General features: G+C 42.2%; 1 protein-coding gene across 1 annotated transcript in view; it reads left to right on the forward strand.

The window, feature by feature from the left end:
- UNC13A (unc-13 homolog A) overlaps positions 1-22,752 on the forward strand; it is a 173,227-nt gene that overhangs the window by 66,112 nt on the left and 84,363 nt on the right. Inside the window, exons 9-14 of the mRNA XM_081958016.1 lie at positions 664-874; positions 2,688-2,813; positions 7,994-8,755; positions 11,780-11,873; positions 14,679-14,722; positions 16,987-17,065. Coding sequence (XP_081814142.1) covers positions 664-874; positions 2,688-2,813; positions 7,994-8,755; positions 11,780-11,873; positions 14,679-14,722; positions 16,987-17,065 — 1,316 coding nt within the window. The remainder of the gene's footprint in view (positions 1-663; positions 875-2,687; positions 2,814-7,993; positions 8,756-11,779; positions 11,874-14,678; positions 14,723-16,986; positions 17,066-22,752) is intronic.

Genomic DNA, 22,752 nt, shown 5'->3' on the forward strand with positions numbered 1-22,752 from the left:
TCCAACCTGCACCCCCAATGTACATTCCCCGTGCCCTTTCTTTCTCTCTCCACTCCATCCTACTTAACAGCTCTGCAAGGAAACCCATGCCATACCGTGACCTGTGTAAACAGCTTCCTGCCCCACCTATTTTAAACAACCATGTGACTTTCTTTTCTTTCTTTTCTTTACCCAAGACCACGTTCTCTGAATGTAGTGTAGTTTGGACTTCAACTCCCAAAATGCCCATCCAAGCCGAACATTGTGGGAGTTAAAATCCATTAGATCTGATGGGTACCAGCTTGGGGAGGTCCTTATATTGTTTCTAAATTCCTTCAACCAGCTTGTGAGATGTCTTCATGCTCTATTTGTCCGTTCATCTCTCTGTGTTCTCCACTTCTTTTCAGTTATCAAGTATCCCTGTCCTCTGGAAGCCACCATTTTTTTTCTGTTCTCCAGCGGAGACCCTTTTCTGTTATTCTCTATCACGTCAGAACGCTGCATCCTTTTGACACTTATGCATGTGGACCTTCTAAATTTTTAAATACAGATGCTTGCCAACACCCACAAATGTTCACATACTGTGCTCCCCATGTCCCTCGCACGTAAAGAATGTTCACATCTCCCATTTGAATAATGAACACTTTGTTGTTTTATATCATGATATTGGGTCCCTTTTTACAGATGATGACCCTGACAGCACCGTGGATGACCGAGACAGTGACTATCGCAGTGAGACCAGCAACAGCATCCCACCCCCTTATTATACAACCTCCCAGCCCAATGCCTCAGTCCACCAGTACCCCATACGCCATCAACAGCGAGTATCGCGAGACTCCTATACAGATTCTATGCAGGGTTATGAGATGGACTATTCTAACCATCGGCCAATCAGGTAGAGTGGATGCAGCCTGGAACTGTTGGGAAAAGTAGGGAAGGGTTTCTTGTCCTCTCCCTAGAAGGTTATAAAATGGGGAAAGAGAATGATATGTCATGGTAGACATAAAGCAACAACTCCAACCTTCTGTCTCAAACACAGTATACCCAACGTATGTTCATACAGGTAATCTTCAATTTACAACCACAATTGGGACTGGAAAATTTGTTGTCACACGACTGCACCCAATTTTACAATCTTTTTAGCCACGATCATTAAACGAGACATCACGTGATCGTGCCCTGCAATTCCTCCTCCCCCCGTTGGACTTCTTTGCTCGTCAGAAGCCAATCGGAAAGCTTATGAATGGGGATCATCCTAAATACCTCCCAGTTGCCAAGTACCCGAATTACAATTGGGTGACCACAGGGACACTGCAATGGATATAAGTGTGGCAGTGGTGGGATTCAATTTTTTTTTACTACCGGTTCTGTGGGTGTGGCTTTGTGGGTGTGGCAGGGGAAGGATACTGCAAAATCCCCATTCCCTCCCCACTCTCAAAATTTCCGCGACCGGTTCTCCAGAACTGTCAGAACTGGCTGAATACTACCTTTTTCAGTGCCATTGTAACTTCGAATGATTGCTAAACAGCGGTTGTAAGTTAAGGACTACCTGCAACAAACATACAGTACAAACGTAGTTTCTTTGCTCTTCATCTCTGACTCTGGTTACTCAGAGGTACATAGCAGAGTACGGAAGTTCCATTTGTATCTGTCACTGCCTCAACCTCTCCAGGCCTTTCGACAGCTTCTTTTGAACTGGGGTCATATTTAGAATGGAGCGAGGGCCAAATAATCGACAGAATCTGCTCCATTCGTTACTGGCATGGTTCAAGAGTGAAGCATTGCAGTGGATCCCGAGCCAAATTCTGAACGATAGTTAACAAGCAGACCTTTTCCCTGCAGCTCAATTGCCTTTAATATCCTTCGCTATTTCCTTTCCCCCAGCTTGGTTTTTAGCTCAAGCCCATTGGAACGTATGGGGGAGAATCTTGCCAAAGACTTTCTGGGTATATATACAAAGTGAGGGAGGAAGAATTTAAAACTTGGCTTGGATCCATAAGGATAGAGGCGTGTGGTGGCCAACCTGGGAAACCCTGATAGCACTCCAAGAAAAATCATTGGCTTCAACTGCCGGGGGCGGGGGGGGGAGGGGTGACGACACAGCAGGTCTCCTAATTGCTTCTTTGCATAAGAGTAATCAAATCATAGGCTTAAATAAAAAAAACTCCATTCCATTCCCCAAATCTTCTGTTGGCCATTAATCATTCATCGTAGCCTAGCATTTTTAACAATGCTGTCCATGTGATTTTTCGTGTCCTTTGAGAATCACAGGGCCACTCACTTGGTAGCTAACCTTCCCTAATAATTTTACCTCTTTGAGAAAATCATGGTTGGTTGCTGGGGATGGTGGTGGGTGTGGGGAATGGCTTGCAACCATCCCAGTTCAACATTGTTTTCTGTATTTCAGAATAGCCTTCTCTTTTCCCCAATGCCAGGTCTACCCTTTGAATAGTTCCAGGCCATCATTCTTCAAGCAAACTCCAATTATTCCACACCATTGTTACCAAACTGGCTCTGAATGATGAGAGCTACAATGCAGCCTAAGTGGAGTGCCCTGAGCTGCAGAGGTTGGCCTGGATATATTCTATCTGAACAAAAAGGTCTCAGATAGAAACCCACCTCCTTGTCTCTTAGTTCTTAGCTAGCAAATTTGTGTTTCTCTCTGCCGTTTTATATGCTGACCCTTTTCCTCTTCCCCTCCCTGGCAGACGCTCTGGTAGTGTAGATTCTGCCGCAAACGGGCACAGTGACGCTGAGTCTGCTTCCGGGTCAAGCAGGCGCACGAGCCGCCAGCCCTCGCTCGAGAGCAGGCGCTCCCTAGACCTATCTGATAGGTGGGTCTTTCTCTTGTTTTTCCGCTGTGTGCCTTTCGCAGAGTCACGTTGTGGTTCTTGGTTTTTGCAAACTGGATTAGGCCATCAGCATCTATCCAGCAGTGACTGCTACGACTCCTTTCCTCTTCCCATTCCGCCCCCTGCAATATTTTTCTTGTCCCAAACAAGATTGAATTTGAAATCAAGATTTTTGCTAGGGTTGAACTTCCCTTAACTAGTTCTCGGTGAAATGCACACATGCCCACACGCACCAGCGTGCACGCACACAGACACACTTCGTAACGCCTGTGGGAAGATTTTTCCTAGCAGGCAATTGTAACGTAAAGAAGGCTAAGCAAGATCCAAAAGAGATGATTCTATGCAATGTCCTCTGCTTTAAAAATAAAGCAGCCTGGTGCATATTTTCCCTTTCTCCAATCCACTTGGATACAGCTCTTATCACTCCCAGCAACCACGGGTAACTGCCTGCTTACTAGGGATGGTGAGTTAGTCTGAAACTGCTGTCTTCCGTGACCGGTTTGCCCTCCCTGATCAAAGCTTCAGCTACAAAGCCAGAATCTGAAGATCTATCTGAGTGGATCCCCTCTCAACACCACCTCCATTTTCCATTGCTGTGCGACTTCTGAAATCAGCAGGTACACCGAGTTTGCACAATGTGTTTAAGTAGGATAAAATGGAGATGGAAAGCGTGTAAATTTCATGTTCAGGGAAAACACATCAATTGCCTTAGCATATTGTGAGAACTAGTGGGACGTGGTGGCTCAGTGGCTAAGACGCTGAGCTTGTCGATCAGAAAGGTCAGCAGTTTGGCGGAGTGAGCTCCCGTTACTTGTCCCAGCTTCTGCCAACCTAGCAGTTTGAAATCATGTAAAAATGCAAGTAGAAAAAATAGGAACCACCTTTGGTGGGAAGGTAACAGCGTTCCGTGCACCTTTGGCATTTAGTCATGCCAGCCACATGACCACAGAGACATCTTCGGACAGTGCTGGCTCTTCGGCTTTGAAATGGAGATGAGCACCTAGAGTGGGGAACGACTAGCACATATGTATGAGGGGAACCTTTATCTTTACCTTTTATGTTAGTCATAGATGAGAGAGCCAACCTGGCAAGCATTACCAAAACTTGACTGGAGGTTCCCATCTTGGCAAGGTGCCTTTCTGGTTTTTAAGTGTGGCACTAGCCATGATTCTGGGCCAGGGGTTGTGATCATCCAGGAATGTTTACAGGCATTGTCCCAGACCTTCATCGGGATAACAGAGTTGGAAGGGACCTTGGAGGTCTTCTAGTACAACCCCCTGCTCGAGCTGGGCATCCTAATTCTAAACTCTGATTGATCCCAACTACCTTGCAATGTTTTGCGATGGACTGCAAAGAAGAGGGAAAAATGCAGAGGAGCTGAACATGGTGGAAGCTATGTCTGCACCCCTTCGTTGGATAACGTCCAGAAATTGAAAAACAGAAGTGCAGGTTCTGCACTGCCTCCATTGAAGACTTCAAAATTGCAACCAAACCATTGAGACCAGGTCCCTTCCTCTACCAGGCCAAAAGTTGAATAAACGGGCACTCACATTCTTTTGTGAGTCTGCCTTCCTTTGTCCCTCCCCCATTGCCAATGCTGGAAATGTGGTTTCGGTCTAATCCAGGTACGTCCCATATCGTGTCTGCATGTGCTTCCCGTAGGCCTCTGTGCTTGCTCAGAGACAGTCTGATCAGCCTGCTGCAATGTAGCTTCTGGGATTTAAAGCTATCTGTCCCTACAGTGAATCCAGCCATCCCTCTATTCCAGTGTTTCTCAAACTTGGCGACTTTAAGTCCTGTGGACTTCAACTCCCAGAATTCCCCAGCCAGCTATGCTGGCTGGGGGATTCTGGGAGTTGAAGTCCACAGGACTTAAAGTCGCCAAGTTTGAGAAACACTGCTCTATTCTTTCTGTGTCCCCTCTCTGATCCTTATATTGTTTTGTTTTTTTCTTCTTCTGTCATTTGCTACTCTGCATTTGGAGAATGTGTGAAGAGTACACCTAACTCTGTCAGGGGAAGAGAGGAGTTCCTTTTGGAAAACATCTGTCTTCCTTTAGAAGACTGAAGAAAGTCCAGTTGTCTTTTGAAAAGCACCTTTGGGACAACCGTCACCTGAATGATTGAGAATTTCCATAGATTTTTAGAAGACAAGTGCAAACCTTGTATGAGTGTCATTCTAGAGTGTCCGTTTGATTCTTTTCTCCTTGAAACGCTAGCAATGTGTATGCAGGGGTCTGGATTGTTTTTCAGCAGGTGGGAATGATCAAGGTTGTCTGAAGGGGTACACACCTCACCACCACCTTAGGGCTCATCCACTTCATTTAGATACATCATGAACGGATTTGATCGAGAGGTACAATCTATGTATGTGTGTATGTACATGCATGTTTATTCGGAAGAATGAAACCAAATTTTTATTTTAGCCTTGCACACAAGAGCAGGAATATTCACAGAAGTGGAACCACAATCAATCCATTTCCATAAAACACATCGATGCCCCTGTCGTACAGGTAGTCCTTAAATTACAACCACTTGTTTAGTGACCATTTGAAGTTGCAGTAGCCCTGAAAACAGTGACTTACATCCTCACACTTATGATCATTGCAGCATCCTCATGTTTGCCTGATCAAAATTTAGGCTGTTACCAACTTGCATGTATTTATGACAGTTGTAGCATCCCACTATTTCTGACCTTCCCAACCGGTTTCCGACAAGCAAAGTCAATTGGGGGGGGGGGAGAAGGATTCACTGAACAACTGGAATAATTTGCTTCACAACTGTGGCAAAAAATTGTGATTGGAAGTCAAGGACTACCTGTATTCTTCCATAATGATAATCAGACTTCCTTTTCGTAATGGTGAATACGAGTGCAAACCTTGGGGGGCGGACGCAGGGGGGTGAATAAAGATTTTAGCCAGGGGTGGGCTTCAAAAATTTCAGCAACTGGTTCTCTGCTCAGTTGCTGGGTGGGCGTGGCCATGGTGGGCGTGGCCTAGTTTGCTTCCTGCACCATTGGGGGGGGGGCATTTTTGCCTTCCCCAGGTTCCGGAGGCTTTCTTCGAGCCTCCAGGAGGGCGAAAACTGCCTCCCCTGGGATCCAGAGGCCTTCTGGAAGACCCGTTTTCCCCCTCCCCAAGCCTCCATGCGGGCCCTGCACTTACCTCGCATCCAAAATGGGCTGTGTGGAGACTCCTGGGAGGGGCGAGGTATGGTGGGCGAGGCCAGCCAGGAGTGGGATTTGGAGGTTCTCTGAACCAGCCGTAATGTTAGCTATGGGTTCTCCCGAACCCGGGCGAACCTGTAGCAGCCCACCCCTGATATTAGCATTAAGCACTCCTTCCCCGGAGGGGAAGAGAGTTTATATTGGAAACAGAGTGGGGCTTCTTGGTATTTTCTTTCATAAATACATATAAATGTATTTGCCATACACTGACCTATTTGGACATTAAAACATGGTTCCAGAGCACCCCAGTTTGTCAGCTACAAATACAAACAATAAATGGGGGACAAATATTTTAGTTCGCTCATATCCAATATTATACCTGGTGTGTTGCCTCTAAGTTCAGTGTTTTTAGTTAGTTTACTTTATTGGCATTGCACCCCGTACAACAATATTAAATTTCTCAACCTTGGAAACTTTAAGCTCTGTGGACTTCAACTCCCAGAATTCTCCAGCCAGCGTTTGTTGGCTGGGGAATTCTGGGAATTGTGGTCCACACAATGTGACCATTATTTCCAGTGGTTTCTGGCCAAAAACACCCATTGCAGAATGGATGGCTTAACAACCAACACAAAAAAGATTATGAAATAGGGTACGGTCAAATGGTGACCTGCTTAATGACCACAACCACATATGACCATAATCCTGAGCTCAAATATGGTTGAAGGTCAAGGGCTACCTGATAATTCTGTCACAGAGGGCCTCTGTGTATGTATGTATGTATGTATAAATGCTCATGAATGGACCACTGATTAGAAAGGGTGTACTGTTTCCCTATTCTTACCTATTTTCTCTCTCCTATTATACCAGCAGCAGGTATAAACTTTATTTGGCTTTATCATCCAGTGCTATCTATAACTGTGATGTCCCTAAAGAAACCCTGAATCATTGAAGGGGCAGGCTGGTGTTTATTGTTCTATGTTTCTGCGTCTATGGCTGCTGTCTCTTTTTGTGACTGATTGCTGCTGGTGGCTTGGCTGAATCTGTGAAACTGGCAGAAAATGGACTCCAGGCATTGTCAAAGTAGTCAGGCTAACGGATGCAAATTGTTCTCCAGTTCGTACATGGGGGAATGACTCCGATGAAGGACTAGCCGGTTTGATCATGGTTCAGTGAGTGGGAGTAACTGGTAGGAGAGTGGTGGACTAAGACACTATCAACTTTCCTTCATCCCCCTGGCACTGAATATCATCAGCGCAATGGTATGACCAGAGTTGGAACTGATGGCAAAAGCATGTACTTTAATCTGTTAATAGCTAGAAGTGGATTACATGGCATGTAAGGGGGTTACATTCAATTGCAAATTCCTAAACTTTATGTTGGGCTGACCTATAGAACGCTCTAAATGCAAGCATTTGCTTATATTTAATGCCTAATGGAATACACATGATCCCTAATCTGTCCTGCTACTGAATAGCAGCTCGTGAAAGCAGATGCCTTCTAATAATGTTTGTTGGTCGTTCCCATGGCTTCTCAATGAAATGAACTGCCCAGATCTAAAAGTAATCACAGCCCTCTGATGAGATTATAGTTCCATAACTCTTTAGGAGAGATTACTGAAATGAGGCCCAGAATGGGACTTACTTGGAAATGTCAGAATGGGACATTTGGAAATGTAATCTGAGCAAGGGTGCACCCCTGTAATGTTGGTTACCCTCTTGCTTAAAACCATTCAGAACCTTCAGGATGTTAGGAAGGCCAATAGAAGGTGTAAATTTCAATCCATCGTTATTATTTTTGGAGGTGTGTGGAAGAGAGACACAGAGATGCTCAATAGTTGTGCTATGTGGAGCTGTAGAGAAATAAATGTGAGGATTGGCTCTAGTGAGCTATCTCCACCATGTTCTCTTTAAGCTCATTTATAAGCCCCCCCTTTTTTTCTCCTCGGCTTCTGCCTCTGTCTCTGCATCCCTCTCCTCAACCCCTTCCCATCCCTACAGCCCCACTGGGAGCAGCCGCTACGCCTCCTCGGCTGAGCTGAGCCAGGGTAGTTCGCAGCTGAGTGACGAATTTGACCCCGATGATGTCAGCCTGGATGAGCGGGACGGAGACTCCTACCACTCTTGCCACAGCTCCGTGAGCTATCACAAGGACTCCCCGCACTGGGACGAAGAAGAGGATGACTTCTACCTGGAGGAGGATGAGTTCAACGAAGAGTATAGTGAGAATGAAGAGTACTACCCGAAGGATAAGGCGCCTGATGCCGACCAGGAATCTTACCCCGAGGAGGCTTCTCTGCAGCAACAAGAGCCTCAGCCGAAGGCCCCACAGGCCCAGCCACCCACACAATTTGCTCTATCCCAGCAGAAGCCACCCCAGCAGGCCCAACAGCCACAGCTCCAGCAGAAGCCACCCCAACAGGCCCAAGCCCAGCCTCCACCACAGAAACCACCGCAACAGACCCAACAACAGATGCCGTCAGTGCAACAGAGGCAGCAGCAGCCCTTGCAGCAAAAAATGCCCCCTCAGGGGCAGCAGAAGCAGCCGCCCCAACAGCCCCAGATGCCCCTCGCGCAGCAGAAGCAGCCGCCACAGCAGCAGCAGCAGCAACAGCAGCAGGTGTCCCCGAGGTTGCAACAGCAGGTCCAGAAAGAGGAGAAGGTGGACGAGGTTCCAACTGTCTTGCAGGAGGAAAAACCAGCAGAAGAGATCCCGGTTGTGGAGGAGACCCCCCAGGAAGAGCCCCCCAAGACAGAAGAGAAGTAAGAGATTCTTTATCATTGGAACTGGTAAATGTCAGAGTTGCCTTGTCTGCCTAGGCCAGTCTCGATCCTGCTGCGGGGCAGCTTTGAGCCTGAGAGAACCATCGCTCTTCATGGGTCCCTTTCAGAGGTGGTATCCAGCAGCTTCTGACCAGTTCTGGAGAACTGGTAGTTGAAACTTTGAGTAGTTCAGAGAACCTGTAAATATCACCTCTGGCTGCCCCCCCCCCCCAATCTATTCTCTGCTTCCCGAGTCCCAGCTGATCGGGAGGAAATGGGGATTTGGCAGTAACCTTCCCCTGGAGTGGAGAGGGAATGGAGATTTTACAGTATCCTTCCCCTGCCACACCCACGCCCACCAAGCCACAGAACCCGTAGTAAAACAAATTTGAATCCCACCACTGGTCCCTTTGGCAACAGGAATATACATTTACCATGTTACATTTGGCCTCAGGGAGCCAGAAACACGTTTTAATCACCCACAGTGTCCCTGGCATAGAATCATACTGTGGAACTGTGGGAGATTAAAATGAAAATAAAGCTAGTCCCAGGGTTTTGAAAGGAGTAGGGGAACGCCCTACCTATACACTTCTTCCATCCCTCTCACACAATGTCATTTTATGTTCTGTCTCCGTTGTCATCTCTCTCAAAAATTTAGCAACGGAGTCATCCAACCATGGTAGGTAGGTGGAGATTTAGATGATCCCCCCTCTGTACCCCAAAGTAATTCCTCATTTTTTAATTAAATTATTGTCACAAGATGTGGTGATGGCTACTAGTTTAAATAGTTTTAATTGATTGATTGATTGATTCATTCATTTGTATTACTGAATCCCATAGGATTCCTGATGACTGACAGTGTTGTCAAATAAAATTTCCATAGTAAATAATTCAGAAAGCACCCATGGTAAGTACTCAATAATATATACATAAAACCTCCACAGTGGAGATAAATCAATTAAAATGTAAGTAATAGACAAACCCTAATATATCTCAGCAAAATATTCAGCGGCAAACAATCAGTGTATGCAATAAATGATCTTAAAAAGAACTCAGTTTTGATCATCCTGAGTGAAATCAAGGTGGGGTCAAGCTTGATTATTTGTATATATGCATCTTTTGCATAGTTCTGACTGACACCTTTACCCTTTCCCAGACACTGTTGGGACATATTTGAGATTTGCTCAAGAGTATTAATGTACTGGCCGTTTTAGCATGCAATTTCTCCTTTTCACTGCTATTGCAAGCTAAGTTGATGTCTTCAATGTGTTGTCCACTATGACTTCAAGATCATTCTCTTGGTTAGTGATGGCTATCTCAGACCCCATCCATGGATATGTGAAGGTAGGAGGTTTTGGCCTGGTGTGCATCAAGTTATCCTTCCTTAAACTAAACCACATTTGGCATTCGATTAACCCAGTTTAAAGAGATCTGGAGTTCATCAGAATATTTTGGTTTTTACCAACCAAAGTAATTCCTTATGATCCGCAAATTGGCCAACTTATTGCTTACCTCAATTTAAATTCTGGATGGGGAGTGCTATTTACATTTCCCATAGTTCACTGAAACTACATTATATTGGGGACAATATGACAAATAAAATTGTAGATCCTTAAATCCAGTTACCATTCAGTTGCTAAGTGTCAGGAGTAAGTGATGCCGGGATTAACACAGTAATGTGATGTCCTATGATCTATGAATTTGGCAGTGGCCTACATTTATCTACCCTAACATAATCTGTAGCATAAAACTTGCCAAAACACGGATCTAGTTCTAAAAACTTCAAGATGCAACTGCTCCCTCTAATTTTTAAAAAATTCATTCTGAAACATTGCATAGCCCTTTTAAACCTTCTCCAACCAGGAACTCTGCAGATGTGTTTCAACTATAGCTTTAGACTCAAAATAAGTTAATTTCATAATTCAGAATAAGTTAATTTCATAATTAAAAGTGGACAGAGAACATTGAAGTCTGGTTTTTATCCGTGGATCCTTGGGTGGATCCAGAGTCTGAATCTAACAGTTAGATCGCAGTCCCCAAGCTCTTTAGCTCATTGACTCCTTAATGAAGTTTCAGATTGTTTATCACTGTCCCCAAACTTTTATTATATGAGAATAATTTAATAAATTTTACTTTAAACAATAGTACTGTGAATAGTATTGACTTCATGAAAGTAGGCAACATTTAAAATAGGAAATATATAATTTATATTTTTATTACTGAAATTGTTTCTGTCTACTTCATCTTCAAAAGGAACATGGTGGCTCAGTGGCTAAGACACTGAGCTTGTCGATCAGAAAGGTCGGCATTTCAGCGGTTCGAATCCCTAGCGCCACGTAACGGAGTGAGCTCCCGCTACTTGTCCAAGCTTCTGCCAACCTAGCAGTTCAAAAGCACATACAAATACAAGTAAAAGAAAAATAGGAATCACCTTTGGTGGGAAGGTAACAGTGTTCCTTGCGCCTTCGGCATTTAGTCATGCTGGCCACATGACCACAGAGACGTCTTCGGACAGTGCTCGCTCTTCAGCTTTGAAACAGAGATGAGCACCGCCCCCTAGAGTCAGGAACGACTAGCACATATGTGCGAGGGGAACTTTTACCTCATCTTCCGGACTAGGGGCTTCAGGACTAGCTCTATAGAGACCCCAAAGATTAATAGACTCCAATTATCCATCATTTCAACCATTTTCATAATTTTCCAACCGTCTGCTGATCCCCAGACACTTATTGGCCCTTTGAATAGTTACATCAATTCTTGGGAGCGGGGGTTTCAATGTTGCCCACTTTGAAGATCCTGATTTAGAGGGGAACACCTTTCTGCTGGCTGACCTCCCTTTAACAACGTTCTTTGGGTTCTTAAATACAGCCTGAAGTTATTTCATGACATGGAACTAGAGAGTTACTAAAAAAAACAGGGTGAAATTATTTAACAGAAAGCAGTTTGATAGAGCCGTTTCCTGTAAATTCTCAGCCAAAGATCAGATGCTGGATTTTGCACTTGACCTCTTCATTCTGGTTACAGGGAGAAGGAGGAAGTTGAAGTGGTAGACCCCAAAGCACGAGCAAAAGCCAACTGGTTACGGGCATTCAATAAAGTCTGCATTCAACTCCAAGAGGCAGGTATCCCTTCTGAAATCATTGGAAATACGTGGGATATCTCTGAGAAACGTGATTTGTTTGATATGCGGATAAGAGTTTTCGAAACAATAATACAATACAATAGTAGAGTTGGAAGGGACCTTGGAGGCCTTCTAGTCCAACCCCCCTGCCTAGGCAGGAAACCCTATACCGTTTCAGACAAATGGCTATCCAACATCTTCTTAAAGACTTCCAGTGTTGGGGCATTCACAACTTCTGGAGGCAAGCTGTTCCACTGATTAATTGTTCTAACAGATAGTCCTTGACTTACAACCATTCATTTAGAAAGCATTCAAAGTTGCAATGTCATTTAAAAAGTCACTTACAACTAATCCTCCTTCTTACAACCGTTGTAGCATCTCCACAGTCATGTGCTCAAGACCTGAGTGCTTGGCAACCTGCATGTATTAATGACAGTTGCAGCGGCTTGAGTTCATTGCAACCGTCTCAGCCAACAAGCAAAGACAACGAGGAAGCCAAATTCACTTAATGACCAATGATTTGTTTAGTAACTACAATCATTCGCTTAACAACTGTGGCACAAAGGTCATAAAATTGGGCACAAATCACTTAGCAACTACCTTGCTTAGCAACAGGAATTCTGGTCCCAATTTTGGTTGTAAGTCCAGGCCTACATATACTACTCTTCATCCTAGACATTATTTCTAGTAAAAAAGGTACAATCTAAATCAATGAATTGTAAAAAAAAACCCATCATTTTACTCTTCCTATTGAATAGCCTTCAGATAAAACCTATTCCAATTGTTGTTTTTTCTAAAGTTCTCTATGGCTTTTGCCATTTTGAATTATCTGGTTTTGTTTTTAAAACAGAACAGGTAAATTAAGAATCCTCTAGTATAATCACTTTTTAAATCTTCAGATTCTTATAGACAACAAATACTGTAGTAGCAGTTTGCTTCAGTTCATTTTTATTTCAGGCACACATTATCAATAAAACATCAAAAGAAACCCAGTGATCAGTAATGCAAAAAGTTACATGGATGCTTGGTAGCATGATTCTTTTTGTATGGTGTATATTAATAATGGGCTTCAAAGTTAATTAGATTTATGCTTCAGTCGCGATTGTTTTAGTTTGTTTTCAGAGTCTCAGGGGGATCTTGCATACTTCAGTAAAACATCGCACAAGAAGACTCTTCATGGAAAAATATATTATAATCCATCTATATATCATTGCAGTTTTATCAATGTCCATACATAATATGGTGAATGACAATAGCAATAAGACTTGTATACCCCTTCACAGTGCTTTTGCAGCCTTCTCTAAGCAGTTTACAGAGTCATCCTATCATTTTATGCACCTCGGAGTCGGAAGGATGGAAGACTGAGTCAACCTTGAGCCAGTGAGAATTGAATTCCTGAACTGCAGCCAGCAGTCAGCAGAAGTAGTTTGCAGTACTGCATTCTAACCACTGCGCCACCACTATGTAGAACAGGGTTTTTTACCTCTGGAATTTAAAGATGTATGGATGTTGTCAATTGGCTGGGCAATTCTGGGAGTTGAAGTCCACACATCTTAAAGTTGCTGAGGTAGAGAAGCACTGAGGTAGAGGAAGTGAAGAACTGGAAATCCAGTTAATTAATTAATTAATTAATTAATTAATTAATTAATTAATTCCAATAGTAATTAATTAATTCCAAATAGTTAATTAATTAATTCCAAAATTAATTTTAGCAATTCTTTTAGTTTAACAGAACTGACAGATATTGGATTAAGAGAATAAAATAAAAGAACAGGTAAAAGAAAATCTCTCTTTTCTGAAAGCCAATGATGAATAAAATTAGGTATGCAAATCATATATTTACTAGCATAATCATGCATATCTCCTCCAAATACATGCCATTGTGTTGAATAGACTCACTCTCAGATATGCACTATATTGCCAAAAGAATTTGCTCACCCATCCACATAATCAGATTAAGTTGTGAGCGAATACTTTTGGCAATATAGTGTATGTATAGATTTGCAGTTTCAGTGTGACTTTAGTTATATGTATATGATTCCCCATAACTGGGAATAAATCTGCATTATGAAGATTATGCTTCAACCTGTACATACCATATTTATTATATTTATTACAAAGTGTGTTACCAGGTGGAGCATTTTGATCCAAAACTACTACTATTACTATTGCTACTGCTGCTACTACTACTACTGTTTCCCTGAAAATAAGACCTCCCTGGATAATAAGCCTAATCGGGCTTTTGAGAGTATGCGCTAAAATAAACCCTCTCCTGATAGTATGTGCCTGATTCATAATCACATTTCCAACAATTTGGTGCTAAACATTTTGGCTATTCTCGCGGGTGGGAGATGCCACCTATAAAATATTTTATATAAGTTTTCTTTATACGGTATTGCCAGTGTTATTTTCCTATTCCTTTCCCATAATTCTTGCCATTTTTCCAGATGTATATTGTAGCCAAAGTTTATCGCTGGCAACTGGCTTTTATGCTGATTGGAACATGTGACTGAGACTCGGAGGGTGGGGGAGTGATGAAATTTTACTTTTAATTGTGGGGGGGAACAGTGCCAACTTAGAGCTTTTCCACCAGGAGTTGCCAATTTGATATGTCCTAATAAAAATGTTCTTTGAGGAACTAGTTTGCTTCAAAGTTCTTATTGAACAGGATGTATCACTTGGAACCTTGACAACAACAAGAGCACATTGGTTCACAAAAAAAAAAGACTTCTAGTCCAGAATCTTTGGTTGCAACAACTCACAGCAGAGTCTCAGCTAAATTCATCATTTTCTGTTTTTCAGGCTCGAGGTGAAGGCGAATCAAAATCCCTCTGGTTTAAAGGCGGGTGAGTTCCAGTCCTGGAGAATGGGGTGAAATGGAAATATTCTTCGGATGACTTGTAGATTGCTGTTTTTGGAGGTTCTGTCCTAATTTCAGGTTGTTCCCAACATTTCCCCCATCCAAGTAGGTACTAAAGAACATCAGTAGAAGTTTTCAAGATGAGATTAGACAACCGTTTGTCTAGGAAGGTATAAGCAGGGGGTTGGATTAGAAGACCTCCAAGGTCCCTTCCAACCCTATGATTCTATCTTCCATGACTTTGCTTCCATGTTGAGAAGCAGCCACTCAGTTCCCCTTCCCATATTTATGCACTTCCTCTCTGATTCACTACTGGTGGAGGCAAGAAGGATTAATAGATCTTTTGTATTATTAAAGAGGGAAAAAATGTCCTCTCCCACAAAGCCATCAGCAATCACATCTCATCTGCACATTCAGATGGCAGATAGCTGTAAAATGTAATCTCGCTCTGCAAAGATTTTGCAGAACATAACAATTGTTTTTGACAGACGGGGTATTAGAATGGCTTCCATTTAATCAGATCGAGTATGCAGATCTCCTTATTTGACAGTATTTCATAGATGACATTACTATAATGCTCAGTACTTATTACAAGAATTGACATCCAGCAGTTAAAAATTACATTAGATCTAACAGATGGCACTCAATAACAGTTAGCTCTTGGCAGGATTTGACAAATGCGAAAGCATTTAGTACGATTTATGGCCATACATTTAGCAAGACTTTTGTATTTTCCTTCTGAAGTTAAAATGGCAGGATTTCAATAGCAGAAGACAGATTTCAAAAAAAAAACAAAACAATATTGTAATTGTTCAAAATCCTGAGCAGTAAAATTTAATTTCCTGGTTCCTTCAACTTGGGCACGATGCATTTTAAACATTGAAAAGAAATTAAAAATTAAACTCTAATTAAAAGAATATGATTAAATTAGGCACAGAGTATTATGAATATGTATTAAACTATGCAGGATATAGAAAAGGAATATTTTTTCCTTCTCCCATGACTAACAATATTGTCAATTTGTTTGACAATAAATAGACAATAGAATTCCTTTTTCAAATAATCCATCAATAATTTGAGGGTCTACCAATCACAGACAGTAATGGCCAGTGATTGGTAGCCAATAATTTGAGGGTCTATCAGACTTAAAGCTGTTTTCAAAAGGTCCTTGGACCAAATCATGCACAAATAATTATCCTGTTGAATCATAACATACATACATACATACATACATACATACATACATACATACATACATATATATATATATATATATTCGTAGATTTTCACGGGTCTAAGCATGCTGGTCTTGTTGTATTCGGGTCTTTTCCCATGTAAGATTGAGATTGTCTTGGCAACGTTTCGGCGAGATCTCACTCGCCATCTTCGAGTGAGACCTCGCCGAAACGTTGCCCTGGAGTGAGCCGAAAGACAGAAAAGGGAAGCAGTGTGTTCCCTCCCATATTTGGGCATACCAGGGGTTGTGACACAATACACACACACACATATATACATATACATACATACAGTACATACATATATACATATACATACATACATATACATACACACACACACACACACACACACTCGAAAGAATAGATTCACATCTCATTCAACTGTGGCATTCACCATCAAACGTGTAACTATTAACGTATCTATATGTGCCAGTCCAGACCTGGCCTCCAAAATGGGGAAATAACTTCTCGGAAAGATGACATCATGATTTTTACTTTGGAACAGAAGGATTTGAATTGAGATTCCTCCTAATCTTACTGCTCGATACTTGCAAGTCAAAATTTTTTTTACAGTAGACCCTTGACAGCCCAAAGTTATTTTGGAAAAGGGCACCAAACTCCTGTCTTTGGCAACTAGTACAAGGTTTTGTACTCCTTTGAATTTTGGTTTGACAAGACGTAAAAGAAAGAGATGCTGGGCCCTTGGAAAATGATGTTGCCCTCTATGTTTAAGTGTCACTCCCATAAGGAAGTCCCTCATCTGACAAGGGACAATATCCAAATTCTCTCCCCCCACCCCATCCTCTTCCAAGTACAGAATAAATCTTGAGATCTCCAGGGCAATGCTCAGCCTTGTGCATGTGCCTATCCAAATACTTCCACGGCCTCATCTTTTGATTCCTCCCCTTCCTCTCCCTTCTCTGCTTCCCTATCCTAACCTTGTTTCAAATTTCCTCCACCCTTCCTTCACCTGTCCCCTTGTATGATCTGACTGTTTTTGTCTCTTCTCCAGGCCTGGTGGCGGGTTGATCATAATTGATAGTATGCCTGACATTCGCAAAAGAAAACCCATACCCCTAGTTAGCGATTTGGTGAGGTTTCTTCTTCTAACATCTTTCTTTTCTCTTTCTTCCTCTCCAGCAGCTACTGGCTTTATCTGCTCTGGAACAGCAGGAATTCCACTAAATGTGTCTCTGGAGCCAGCTAATGGAAGGATGAATGTGACCTCATAGACTGAAGTCCTTGAATTCAGTATTTTGTAATTTGAGATCTGGTGTACTCTTTGGCTGAGGCAGTGAATTGAGAAAGAAAATGCCCTGGTGCAAATTCTCCTGAAACCGTAATTGTCTTAAGTAGCCTCATTTGACCGATTGACTGTTTGATCTCATTGGTGTCCCGCCTCCCACGTTGAGAGAGGGGAGCGATGGGAAGGAAGACAGGGGTTGACTACATTGGTAAGATCTCTCTCTTTATATAGAGAGATGGATGCACATACTCATTTGCAAAAACAAAAAACAAAAAAACCACCCCGTATCTGTCATCCCAAGCCTGGTACCCTCTAAACAGGGCTGGGCTTCAGAAATTTTAGCAAGGGGTTATCTGCCCGATTGCTGGGTGGGCCTGGCCATGGTGGGCGTGGCCTAGTTGGCCTCCTGCACCATGGCAGAGGGTAATGTTTTTGTCCTCCCCGCGCTCCGGAGGCTTTCTTCGAGCCTCCAGGAGGGCAAAAATGGACTCCTCAGACTATGGAGGCCCGGTTTTTGCCGAACTTCTTGTAGGCCCATTTTTTGCCTTCCCCAAGGCTCCGTGCACACCTTGCACTTACCTGCATCCAAAATGGGCCATGTGGGGACTCCTGGGAGGGGAGGGGTTGGCAGGGCTGGGCAGCCAGGAGTGGGCTTTGGAGGTTCTCCAAACTGCACAGAATCTTAGCTAGAGGTTCTCCCCCTGCGAACTCTCAGAAGCCCACCCCTGTTTCTAAAGCCTTTGTGAGATTTTGGGTTGGAATCAAGAAAGCATTTGGACGAGTAAGAGTGTAGTCCCAAAGGGCACCCACTGCTTCGAAATTGAATCTAGCAGCAACAACATAGCCTTTGGCTAAATCCTATTTGGAATACAATAATTCAATATAGGCAATGTTTCTTAACCTTGGCAACATTATGATAAGTAGATCAACTCTTAGAATTCCCTAGCCAGCACGGAGACGTATTTAATAATTATTAACAGATACTAAATAAATATTAACAGATATTTAATAGGTATTAACGTATCTTAAAGCCCATATATTTTAAATTTGCTGCGATTGATTGAGGTTTCTTCAATTCTTCAAATCTAGATCGGCTGCTTCATAGGCACAGTCATATTGCGGCAATACAAAAATTGTATTTGGCTTTTTTTTTTTGCTTCCTATCAAGGCTACTGCTCTTGGATTTTCTGAAGTCTCCCATCCAAGTACTAGCCAGGTCCAACCCTGCTTAATTTCCCAGTAAGATTAAATCAACCAGATGCTGCCTCTCATGGTGGAATGGGACAACTCATTGCAGCCAAATCGCCGTGGCGAATTCACTGCAGGGACAATTCAACAATTCAATTTCATTATTTAAAATAATTTTGAAATATTTTAATGTTTGTCATTCACATTTCATTATGTCCCTCCTTTGGTATCTTTTCTTTAATGATTCTATTCCACTATTTCTTCAATATTAGTGTAACTCTTGTGCGGCGATGAATTGTCCCATGGTGAGTTGGCCACAGCGAGATCTCTTCCACAATCTTTCCGTGGAAATGTGTCTCTAGCAACTGCATTGCACCAGTTCTCAAATTATAATGAAGAATAATTTTTAATTCTTTCAAAATTCAGAGGCCTAGAAGAAAACCAGCAAATAATGATTGTTGCCACAATTTTGTGATGATCCCCTTTTCTGCCCTAAAATGTAGCTCATAGCAACACCTGAAAACAGGATTGGCAGGGAAGGAAAGATCACATCCTCCATTACTCTGGCTCCAGCGTGCGTTGCATCTTATTCAGTTGCCTCTGCTTCGCTTTGCTAATAAAGCTTGTTTTATTTCTCTTCCATCTTCTGCTTGCTGATGCTGTTGTGGGTGCATTCTCTCTCAGGGGAGCCGCAGTAAAGTTTCTGCGCTGCATTAACAGCATGCCCGACATTAAGGCTGGACGTAAATCTCTTCCGCTAGTGATCAGCGATCTGGTGAGAACGAGGTGAAAGGGAGAAACCCCCCCCCCCAGGATTCCTCTTCCCCTGAACCCAGGATCCCAATAACCATCAGTTGCAAATGCCTGATTTAACAACATCCTTATCCAACATGGAACACCAAATGTCTTCCTGCATTTTAATTTCCCAGTTTTGTCTCCTTCCTCCTAAAACCACACTCCCAAACCTCACTATTCCCAAGATACAACCCTTCCTGTTGTGTGAGGTCTACCCTTCAACATGTTTTGGACCCACTGCATTTCTTGCACTTTTCCTTGTATGCTTCCCTTATTGATAGATTCCCTAACCATCAGCCTTTTGGAGAAGGCATAATTTAGTGAGAACTTACCTTTGAAGGAGATTCTTTAGGTAAACTGTCTTGGCAGGACTAAAATTTGAGAGTAGAGAATATTAGGAAGATATATTTGTAGGGTTGCCAGGTCTGCTTCCAAAAAATAGCGGACAAGCCGGGGGGAAGGGGGGGTTTAAGTAGTAAAAATAAATAAAAATTTTTTACAATTAAATTATATATTTCTTACATTTTAACACGTATTAAAATAATCACTTCAAAACTTTGCTTAAAATTCAAAACATCAAATATATTATAATTAGAACACAGCAAAATAGTATTTACATAAAAACGATGATTAACTTTTATGTTTATAATGCTTCAACGAAATCTTTGGTTTGACAAATTCGCGCTCTACATATTGAGGCTAGTCCTCATTGAACCTCAAATGATGATACGTCATTGAGTGTTCCAAAACATACCTATCCAACTAAGAAAAAAGTATAATATAAAAATATCAGGTAAATGCGAGTTAAGAAAAAATAGTATGTAAATAATTTTATATACTTTTATTAAATGTCTTGTGAAACAATTGAGTATGATTAATAATTTTTTCGGAGAATCGAGTTCAATGGATATTCGATCTTTGTCTCATTCTAACTGATGAAAAAAAAAGACAAAACGCGATTCTCCTATCCTTACTTTCTTAGACTGTACAGCTTTAGATTACGTACCATTTCATCATAAAGTTTTTGAATTAAAAAAAAAATGTCCACTATTTTGTGGGGAAAAAAATAGTGAACATAATGTGAAAAAAGCGGACTGTCCGCTCAAATAGTGGACACCTGGCAAGCCTATATTTCTTAGCCAAAAGCAATCATACTTCAGTGGTAGATAAATGAACTAGGTTAGGCTCCCAACATCTCCAGAAAGAAGAGAGAATAATAGTGTCCTCTGCCCATATGATCACCATGTGCTTTACTCAGTTGTTGTGGCCTGTCGGCCGCCAGCCCCTCCAACAACCGAATCAGAGGAGGAGGAGAGTGGGGGTCAGGGTCAGCATCAAGGCAACCTGAGAGCTCTGAGGGAGAAGAGGTAATGGAGCTGGCAGAGAGAGAGAGAGAGAGAGAGAGAGTGGTGGAGCCTGGGCCGTCCGTCAGCCCTCAGATGGAGAGTCAACAGCCCCCAGGTCTGGAGGTGGCTGATGAGGAAGAGGAGGAATAGTTGGGTCCAATGCCTGATGCACAGAAGGCAGAGGAGAGGAGAGCAGTGGAAATCTGTGGGCCAATCCTTGTGAAGGAGGAGCCACCGCTGCGAGCAAAGCCCCACCCTAGCTCTGCGGATAAAAGACAGGGGGCCGAGACGAATGGGTGTGACAGGCTATTCATCTCCCTGACTGAAAGAGAAACTTTTTTTGCCAGGGCTGCTGGCACTCCTAATAAAGGAATTATTGCTTCAATTACAGAGGGTTTGCCGTGTTTGGCAAACTGAGTAGCTAGAAAAAAAAGAGCATATTCAGAAAACCAAAACTAACAAAGCTCAGATTAATATTGTTGCTCAACGTTGTGCTATTAAAGCAGGAAACCCTGTATGTGTTTCCTGATTCCTCAGGAAAGGAGACCAAGAGAAACCAGAAACCAGTCTGGAGGTAGTTAATTCTGAATGGAGAACATGCAGTGACACAGCTTGCCTTGTGGGACAGGCGTTAAGCAATTCCTCAGTTTCAGCCCGGAGAACAAGAAGAAACTCAGGTCAACTTTCCAACATGTGATTTTCCCCCAACTGTTTGGACTACAACTCTCATCATTCCCAGGCAAGGATGATCTGAATTGTAATCCAAAATATCTGAAGGATACTAGATGTGGGAGAAATGACATAGGCAATATTTGAGATACTAAAAATAGAACCAATTTTAATACATATATTTTAAAGACAAAAACTTCATTGTCTTTCTTTTAGCTTTGCTAACTAACCCAACTCTAACAAGGAGACCTAATAATAGTTGGAGATCATGAAATGTGCAGAGACATTTCCTAACATCGTTCTCAGTTTCTTCCTTGAAAGTTCAATTTTGGTGGTGGGAAGCTTGTGAGATCACTCCATTCTAAGATGTGTAAACAAGCAATTTGTATAGAGTGCGGCACCTAAAATCTTTCTGCCTAGTTGCTCCCCTTTGCTAACTTCTGCACTCAAGAAATTCTGGGGGCTACAGTCTTGTGTACAGCATATTCAAATTTCTATGTCACAAAGCATTCAAAATTAGCAAATCCTGAAAGTTCTCATCAAGAAGTTGATAAAAACTTTTATTAGAGTGACTAATTCAGTGGGAAAAAGTCCTTGGAATGTCAATCTGGGACATCCAGGGCTTCCTAATGTTTTCTTGAGCAACTTCCTTTTCTGGAAATTATTGCTTTATATTTATACTAAATTTACATATGTGATTGTGAAGAGCTCGAACGTTCTTCAGACCCCAAAGCTTCTTAGTTGGAGAATGAACAGAGTGATCAAATGTCATCAAGGAACCTTGGAATTATATCTAAGTATAAACAGAAAGCCTGATAGAATTCCTAATTCCACATCCTAAGCAGAACTACAGTTCCCAAGACTTATTATCTTCTGAGGCCTCTCAAAGGTACTAAAAAGCCTAGATGGGATGCTTCACAAGTCACAATACAAAGTTCAGGAATTATAGTTTTATAGAAAAAACATACGAAAAAAATTAAATTAGTTTCAAGTAGGTTTTAACTTAAAAGTTTAGGAATCCTTGAAAGCTAAGTTCTGGTATGATATAAATCGCCATCACCTACAGGTTTGATTCCCTTCACCCTTGCACCTTTGCTTGCCTGTCTCTTATTAACTTCCTGCTTGCAACATCTGGATTTTACTGTCCTTCCTTTGTCTGTCTTCTGCCTGGGCTTCTGCTCCTTCTCTTTGATAATGCAGCTTCTTTTGTGTCTTTTGCAATAGAGGGAGGGGGGATGCTGAAGTCAGTGTCTTATTTACAAGTACCAAACTTCGGTGTGTGGATTGGAAGAGCACTTTGAACAGCCAATGGTTTACAGATAGTCTTACGCATTGTGGACAGTATACTTTTGACATGAAGTAATGTATTGTGGCATAATAGGCATTATTTATTTATCCTCTGGGAATTTGATGAGTTTGTAGGAATTTTTTTGCCACCAAGTCACCCAGGGACACAGTAAAAGAGTGCTGATGTTGGTGACTGGAAAAGGTAGGGTAGGATTAAGTGGGAATATGGACATGAAGTCTAAAACCA

The sequence above is a fragment of the Natrix helvetica genome (genome assembly GCF_964273705.1).
Source record: "Natrix helvetica genome assembly, chromosome: 1".
NCBI classification, from domain to species: Eukaryota; Metazoa; Chordata; class Lepidosauria; order Squamata; family Natricidae; genus Natrix; species Natrix helvetica.